The following is an 8,764-nucleotide window of genomic DNA, read 5'->3' as shown; positions in this document are numbered from 1 at the left end:
CGTATTCCTACGATGATGTCAGCTTCTCGGCAGACTATCGTAGTGAAGTCGTACGACCTCGTATGACGGTCGTACGATGTGGTACGATGTACCTACGGTTGTCTCGGATGCGTCGCAAACCCATCGTTTCCAGTGTGACCACACAACTAAGATTGTAATATCGTAGCCGAGTCCGGGACAATCATAGATATCTAGAATTTCACCCCATCACACGACGTCGTAGCTCGGTCTGACCAAGGCTTACTCGTTAAATACACTGTTTTGTTTAGTATATCTGAGTCGCTATATCTAATGTGTTTATGGTCGCCCTAATGTTTGTTGTAGTTGAACTTCATTTTACGTCCAAATAGACGTACGTTCTTTCGTACGTACAAAAATAGTTGAAAGTAAAATCTAGTCTCTGGTTTGAGAAACATTCAGACGTCAGAAACAATTCGTACATACATACAGTGCTATTCTAAATAAGAACATGTATGTCATGTGTAGGTTTAGCCGTTAACATGTTATTTCTTTCGAGACGTGTTACCATAGTTGCAAACTCTACAACAGACTCAAGTGAGTATAAAACTTAGCTTAAGTATGTGTCTATGCATGTTTAATTACTTCTTTACATATGGATATTATAAAATATATTGTGACTACACTGTTAACGCTATGCATATTTTCCTCTACCTGGGCATTGTAAGGAGGTTTGCCTTTTTAGAAAACTGAATGAAATATTATCTCAGTTAAGTCGCTTTCCGCTATATGAGCCCTTTTACAGGCTTTTCAATATTGCATGGATACTACTGGTCACGGTACATAGGAAATAAATAAACCTGTTTTATGTGAAATCCTTCTCTGGATGTTTTTCCTTTGATCGACATATGTTGAAATGGAATTATTTTATCAGAACGTTTGTCAACTGGCATTGTTTATATATATTTTATTTCGCTTAAACCAAGGTAAAGTAATTACAATTAGTATGGGGAAAAAACCTCTAATAAAAACGTATTTTAGACAATTGTATGTTTGCGAATATATGTATGTCGAGATCGGTGTGTTATACCTTTAGTTTTGTTTGCATATGTTGAAGGGTTTTTCCTGAGTTTGCCCCAATGTTTGTGGTTGTTAAAACAATAAGCGTGCGAGACAGGGGGCGGGCTGCCCCTTAGTCCTGGAGCAAAACCTCACATTCAGCTATTGGAGCAAAATATTGTGAGATGTTTCCGAGTAACAATTAAACAACTGAAAGAGCACATTAAATATATTTTCTTGTCAAGAATATCATAGTTCCTATGTTTAATATATTTCTGATCGCCTCAAAGTTTGCAGCAGTTAAAACAATTTTCTTCCTAAAATACTTTTATTTTTGTACTTTAATTAATGGGAAGTAAAATGTATTGTCATCTTCTGCAAGCATTCGGTCGTTCAGAAACACCGTGTGTATGCCGTGTGTGCACCGTGTGTATACCGTGTGTATGTCGTGTGTGCACCGTGTATGTCGTGTGTGTACCGTGTGTATGCCGTGTGTATGTCGTGTGTGCACCGTGTGTATACCGTGTGTATGTCGTGTGTGCACCGTGTGTATACCGTGTGTATGTCGTGTGTGCACCGTGTATGTCGTGTGTGTACCGTGTGTGTACCGTGTGTGCACCGTGTGTATACCGTGTGTATGTCGTGTGAGCACCGTGTGTATACCGTGTGTATGTCGTGTGTGCACCGTGTATGTCGTGTGTGTACCGTGTGTATGCCGTGTGTGCACCGTGTGTATACCGTGTGTATGTCGTGTGTGCACCGTGTGTATACCGTGTGTATGTCGTGTGTGCACCGTGTATGTCGTGTGTGTACCGTGTGTATGTCGTGTGTACACCGTGTGTATACCGTGTGTATGTCGTGTGTGCACCGTGTGTATACCGTGTGTATGTCGTGTGTGCACCGTGTATGTCGTGTGTGTACCGTGTGTATGTCGTGTGTGCACCGTGTGTATACCGTGTGTACGCCGTGTGTGCACCGTGTGTATACCGTGTGTATGTCGTGTGTGTACCGTGTGTATGTCGTGTGTGCACCGTGTGTGTACCGTGTGTATGTCGTGTGTGCACCGTGTGTATACCGTGTGTATGTCGTGTGTACACCGTGTGTATGCCGTGTGTGCACCGTGTGTATACCGTGTGTATGTCGTGTGTGCACCGTGTGTGTACCGTGTGTATGTCGTGTGTGCACCGTGTGTATACCGTGTGTATGTCGTGTGTGCACCGTGTGTATACCGTGTGTATGTCGTGTGTGCACCGTGTGTGTACCGTGTGTATGTCGTGTGTGCACCGTGTGTGTACCGTGTGTATGTCGTGTGTGCACCGTGTGTATACCGTGTGTATGTCGTGTGTGCACCGTGTATGTCGTGTGTGTACCGTGTGTATGCCGTGTGTGCACCGTGTGTATACCGTGTGTATGTCGTGTGTGCACCGTGTGTATACCGTGTGTATGTCGTGTGTGCACCGTGTATGTCGTGTGTGTACCGTGTGTATGCTGTGTATGCACCGTGTGTCTACCGTGTGTATATCGTGTGTGTACCGTGTGTATATCGTGTGTGTACCGACACCGTGTGTGTACCGTGTGTCTACTACGCGTACACCGACGCCTTGTGTATACCGTGTGTACTGTGTGTGTGTACCGTGTGTACACTACGTGTATACCGACACCGTGAGTTTACCTTGTGTGCACCGTGTGTGTACAGCGTGCACAGTGTGTTCACCGTGTGTTTACCGTGTGTATATCGTGTGTGTATATCTTGTGTGTACCGTGTCTACTACGCGTACATCGACACCGTGTATTTACCTTGTGTGTACCGTGTGTGTACAGCGTGTAGTGTGTTCACCGTGTGTTTACCATGTGTATATCGTGTGTATACCTTGTGTGTACCGTGTGTATACCGTGTTTATACCGTGTGTGCACCGTGTGTGTACCGTGTGTCTACTACGTGTATACCGACACCGTTTGTGTACCATGTGTATACCGTGTGTATACCGTGTGTGCACCGTGTGTATACCGTGTGTGTACCGTGTGTCTACTACGTGTATACCGACACCGTTTGTGTACCATGTGTATACCGTGTGTATACCGTGTGTGCACCGTGTGTATACCGTGTGTGTACCGTGTGTACACTACGTGTATACCGACAACGTGTATTTACCTTGTGTGTACCGTGTGTGTACAGCGTGTAGTGTGTTCACCGTGTGTTTACCGTGTGTATATCGTGTGTATACCTTGTGTGTACCGTGTGTCTACTACGTGTATACCGACACCGTGTGTATACCGTGCGTACCGTGTGTGTCTACTACGTGTATACCGACACCGTTTGTGTACCATGTGTATACCGTGTGTGCACCGTGTGTATACCGTGTGTGCACCGTGTATATACCGTTTGTGCACCGTGTATATACCGTTTGTGCACCGTGTGTATACCGTGTGTATACCGTTGTGTACCATGTGTATACCGTGTGTGCACCGTGTGTATACCGTGTTGTGTACCGTGTGTGTACCGTGTGTATACCGTATGTGCACCGTGTGTATACCGTTTGTGTACCATGTGTATACCGTGTGTATACCGTGTTGTGTGTACCGTGTGTCTACTACGTGTATACCGACACCGTGTGTATACCGTGTGTGTATACCGTGTTGTGTGCACCGTGTGTGTACCGTGTGTCCACTACACGTATACCGACACCGTGTGTATACCGTGTTGTGTGTACCGTGTGTATACCATGTGTGTACCGTGTGTCTACTACGCGTATACCGACACCGTGTGTGTACCGTGTGTCTACTACGCGTATACCGACACTGTGTTTACCTTGTGTGTACCGTGTGTGTACAGCGTGTACAGCGTGTTCACCGTGTGTTTACCGTGTGTATATCGTGTGTACCGTGTGTGTCTACATGTATACCGACACCATTTGTGTACCGTGTGTATACCGTGTGTATACCGTGTGTGTACCGTATGTCTACTACGTGTATACCGACACCGTTTGTGTACCATGTGTATACCGTATGTATACCGTGTGTGCACCGTGTGTATACCGTGTGTATACCGTGTGTGCACCGTGTGTATACCGTGTTGTGTGTACCGTGTGTCCACTATACCGCGTATACCGCCACCGTGTGTATACCGTGCTGTGTGTACTGTGTGTGTACCGTGTTGTGTGTACCGTGTGTGTACCATGTGTCCACTACGCGTATACCGACACCGTGTGTATACCGTGTGTGTATACCGTGTTGTGTGTACCGTGTGTATACCGTGTGCGTCTACTACGCGTATACCGACACAGTGTGTGTACCGTATATCTACTACGCGTATACCGACACCGTTTGTGTACCATGTGTATACCGTGTGTGCACCGTGTGTGCACTACACGTATACCAACACCGTGTGTATACCGTGTTGTGTGTACCGTGTGTATACCGTGTGTGTACAGTGTGTCTACTACGCGTATACCGACACCGTGTGTTTACCGTGTGTATACCGTGTGTGTACCGTGTGTTTACTACGCGTATACCGACACCGTGTGTTTACCGTGTGTATGCCGTATGTGTACCGTGTGTCTACTACGCGTATACCGACACCATATGTTTACCGTGTGTATGCCGTGTGTGTACCGTGTGTCTACTACGCGTATACCGACACCGTGTGTTTACCGTGTGTATACCGTGTGTGTACCGTGTGTTTACTACGCGTATACCGACACCGTGTTTACCGTGTGTATGCCGTATGTGTACCGTGTGTCTACTACGCGTATACCGACACCATATGTTTACCGTGTGTATGCCGTGTGTGTACCGTGTGTCTACTACGCGTATACCGACACCGTGTGTTTACCGTATGTATGCCGTGTGTTTACTATGCGTATACCGACACCGTCTGTCTACCGTTTGTCTACTATGCGTATACCGACACCGTGTGTATACCGTGTGTCTACTATGTGTATACCGACACCGTGTGTGTACCGTGTGGATACCGTGTGTATACCGTGTTGTGTGTACCGTGTGTGTATCGACACCGTGTGTGTACCGTGTGTCTACCATGTGTATACCGTGTTGTGTGTACCGTGTGTATACCGTGTGTGTACCGACACCGTGTGTGTATCGTGTGTGCACTACGCGTATACCAACATCGTGTGTTTACCGTGTGTATACCGTGCGTGTACCGACAGTGATATTCTAAACATACAAACCTATCCCGAATTACCCCTATGCTATTGGATGATGATTATATTCTAGGTAAAACTTCATTGAAGGTTTTACCACAGAAGTAAAACCTAGTCACAGGTTTTACCACAGAAGTAAAACCTCCAACGCAGGTTTTACCACAGAAGTAAAACCTCGACCACAGGTTTTACCACAGAAGTAAAACCTCCAAGTCAGGTTTTACCACAGAAGTAAAACCTAGTCACAGGTTTTACCCTTTAAACTAGAGTATAAAATGAAAACATTACCCAGTTTTAACTTGAAAATAAATAATCAAGCAAACACGTTTTAACTATTTATTTTAATGGAAATTAAAAATGACAGTATAATGTTTGGATTCTGTGTCAGAATGATCCTTTGTAGAACCATGTGCCTGTGGAGTTGTCTCTGTAGATGCCGGTGTGACATGTGGAACTATCTCTGTAGCTGCCGGTGGGACCTGTGGAGGTGTCTTTGTAACTGCCGGTGGAACTTGTGGATTTGTGTCTGTAGCTGCCGGTGGGACCTGTGGAGGTGTCTTTGTAACTGCCGGTGGAACTTGCGGATTTTTGTATGTAGCTGCCGGTGGGACCCATGGAGGTGTCTTTGTAGCTGCCGGTGGAACTTGTGGATTTGTCTCTGTAGCTGCCGGTGGGACCTGTGCACGGATCTGTGAGGCCGACTTTGGCTGCAGGACCGTATGCATGTTCTTTGTGTCAACATACAAAAAGTCAGACACCTCTGCCTTTTGTCGGTCTGAAGGACGTTTATATGTGCGAACAGCATCACTGCGATGACCTGAAATTATAGAATTATAACATACTTATAGGCAAACAATATGTTTGAATTTTTTTTTTTTTTTTTTTTTTTTTTTTTTTTTTTTTTTTTTAATCAAAATATATCAACAGTACACTTCAACCCTACCGCGAGCTTTAATCACTGACATTCAGTGCAAAGAATTCCACAGATAATATATATACCAGTTTGTTCACAAATGAGTTGTTCATCGATGTTCGCCTGAAACAGCCGTGTTGCTGATGTGGCCCTCAACGAGTGGTTGGTCTTCCTTCCAGTTATCCCTGCTGCTTCACAAAGTCTCTTTACTGTCGCCTGCAGTGTGTTGTGATCCACGGGAATGGATGAAAACCATGCATCTTTTTTCACATTTTTCAGTGGAGTGAAGTAAAATGCGTCACATTTCTGTGCAACAGTCTGACTAAAATTAAATTGTAGTAATTCTTTCATTAATATTAACATTTATAAAATGTGTTATCCTTTGAAAATGTACAAAATCGAATTTTGTGCAGATAACCTTTACTAATTTAGTCAAGAATCAAACATTTTGTTTACTTAAAACAAACAAAAATAAACCAAAGCACCAATCGTAAAGTACCAAGACAATGTATAAAGTGTGCCACTCATTCAAATTATCAAGTGTTTTTCTTTTTCTTTGTTTTTAACTTACACCTGCAAATGGGTGAGCTTCATTAAGTTTCTCCGCTATTAATTTTAAGTGAAATTAAACGTACCAGTATTTCTTGTATTTGGTAAACAGTCTAACGTAGCATCTTGATGGATTCGATGGGTTGTCATAGGCTCGAACCTCCTTGGGTAGTACTTTCCGGTGCTTTATACCTCCCTGGTTGCTTTTTGATGCATCCTCCTTGTATAGCAAATACGACCGACCACATGTGTCCACAAAGGGTCCACTTATCTGGGGATTCTTTAAAAGACGTAATTGGCGATGCTCGCTTCCCCCTCGGAGTGAAAAGTGCAGTCCTGTCAAACAAAACGTTCATCTCGATAGATATATATAAAGTGGCATATTCTGACTATAACCCAACCGACAGATTGTTTTTAAATTAATTTATTTTTTAACCAGCGGTGTGTGTGTGTGTGTGTGTGTGTGTGTGTGTGTGGGGGGGGGGGGGGTCCGCAACAAGCGGTTGTGGGGTGTTGACAACTACTTGTACATTAGAACAAATGGGGGGGGGGGACGAAAATGGAAAAACATAAATTCAGGGAGTAAAGGGGGGGGGGGTGGTGGGTGAAAAGCCTCATAGACCATCTGGATCCGCGCCTAACAATACTGTTTGAATTAAAAACAAAACAAAACACACACAGAAACAATACCACCACACCCCCAACAGTACACATACACAATGTTACTAGCATCCTTACTTACCTGTCAAGTAAAGGATCGTGTCCAGCAGTTGTTGGGGGGTGTTATCTCCTAGAAGACCCTTATCCCAAAGCATGTTTTCTTCACTTTCGCTTATAACTTCTGTTCTTTTTCTTGTTGACGCACCCAGTCCTGCCGCCGACCGCTCCTTCATCACCGCATCCAGGGCCGCTCTAGCTTCTTTAAAAGCGGCGTCTTCAAACAGGTTGGAATCAGAATTTCGACATTTCAAATAAGATTGTATAGTCCCGAACAAACCATACAAAGTAACTGCAGGATAGTCCGATCCATCTTGTTTGTTAACTTCGAAGATAAAATATTTCAAAGCAATATTTAAATTCTTTGGAGTCATTGTGACGATGTCTCCAGTCAGGCACTCCCGTGGAATTTGTAAATTGTCTGTAATGGACCTGTTACTACGTTCATCCTGCCATCTTTTAAATACGGTTAGAACCCAATCATACTTGTACCTCGTGGACTTCGAAATACGTGTATCCAACTTTTCATTCAGTTCAGACTCCGTTAAAGGTTTTTTGAATCGAAAATGAAAAACATCATCTTCACCGTCTTTGCAGACTTCGTCAAGTGCTTGGCTTAACAATAAGTCATCTGCATCATGTAAATGTTGCAGACTCTCAGATGAATCCAGCGCTTGACTCAAAACTAAATCTTCGCTTGGGTCCATGACAGTCCACTGCATTTGCGAATATGACCACGCGGTGTACCGCACGAGAAATTCCAGTGATAGTCACGTGACTTCTCTCGACACATGTGGGCTGACCCAACTCGTGCACGTGCATAGGTGAATTCAATGAAACTGTCGACTGTTCTATTTTTTCGACGAGGGAAAGATTGTTGGTTTTTTTTTTCCAAATAAAAATTGCTTTATCATAAAACGCAGAATAAACAACACTTATTAACGATTTGTATGTTGGATAACGCACATCTCCTTGGTTATGGTTGGGATAGTAAAACCCGAGGGAAGAAAGGTTTGTGAAAGTAAGACTTCGGGCTTCGCCCTCAGGTCTTACTTTCACAAACCTTTCTTCCCTCGGGTTTTACTATCCCAACCATAACCTCGGAGGCGTGCGTTATCCTATACAAGAAAACACATTTCATATGTAAGTGTAGCCATTACAGATGTTTTTTTTTTTTAATGTTGTAAACGTATTACCATGGCAGCAAAGTTTTTACAATCCCTTTAAGTCTATCCATCCTTATGTGTTAAACATATTTGCATATTTAATACAATATAATATTAAGAAAACATTTTGCTTGTAAAATGCATTACTCCAGGCAATCGTTATTAGCGAACTTTTAATTATTTAATAATTTAATTATGTACGTATTACCATGGTAGCAAAGTGTTTAGAGTCTCTTTAAGTC

At 43.6% G+C, this 8,764-nt stretch overlaps 1 protein-coding gene across 1 annotated transcript; it reads right to left on the bottom strand.

The window, feature by feature from the left end:
* Nucleotides 1-5,499: 5,499 nt before the first annotated feature.
* On the bottom strand, nucleotides 5,500-8,238 carry LOC121373535. Its single transcript, XM_041500212.1, has 4 exons — nucleotides 7,382-8,238; nucleotides 6,726-6,975; nucleotides 6,177-6,412; nucleotides 5,500-5,994 (listed from the first exon to the last, which is right to left on the bottom strand). Exons 1-4 carry the CDS (start codon nucleotides 8,076-8,078, stop codon nucleotides 5,519-5,521), a joined length of 1,659 nt encoding a protein of 552 aa, XP_041356146.1. The 5' UTR covers nucleotides 8,079-8,238; the 3' UTR covers nucleotides 5,500-5,518.
* Between the last annotated feature and the right edge of the window lie 526 nt (nucleotides 8,239-8,764).

Source organism: Gigantopelta aegis, chromosome 5, assembly GCF_016097555.1.
Source record: "Gigantopelta aegis isolate Gae_Host chromosome 5, Gae_host_genome, whole genome shotgun sequence".
Classification (NCBI taxonomy): Eukaryota; Metazoa; Mollusca; class Gastropoda; order Neomphalida; family Peltospiridae; genus Gigantopelta; species Gigantopelta aegis.
Note: the sequence above shows the minus strand (reverse complement) of the source record. Positions and strands in the feature narration are given on the sequence as shown.

Bases quoted from the DNA above. Each gene is read 5' to 3' on its own strand.
- LOC121373535 (XM_041500212.1), bottom strand. From the start codon at position 8,078: ATGCAGTGGACTGTCATGGACCCAAGCGAAGATTTAGTTTTGAGTCAA. The intron at 6,976-7,381 runs GTAAGTAAGGAT...TTTGTTTGACAG, and splicing joins CACGATCCTTTACTTGACAG to GACTGCACTTTTCACTCCGA. The intron at 5,995-6,176 runs GTATATATATTA...CTATAATTTCAG, and splicing joins ACTCATTTGTGAACAAACTG to GTCATCGCAGTGATGCTGTT.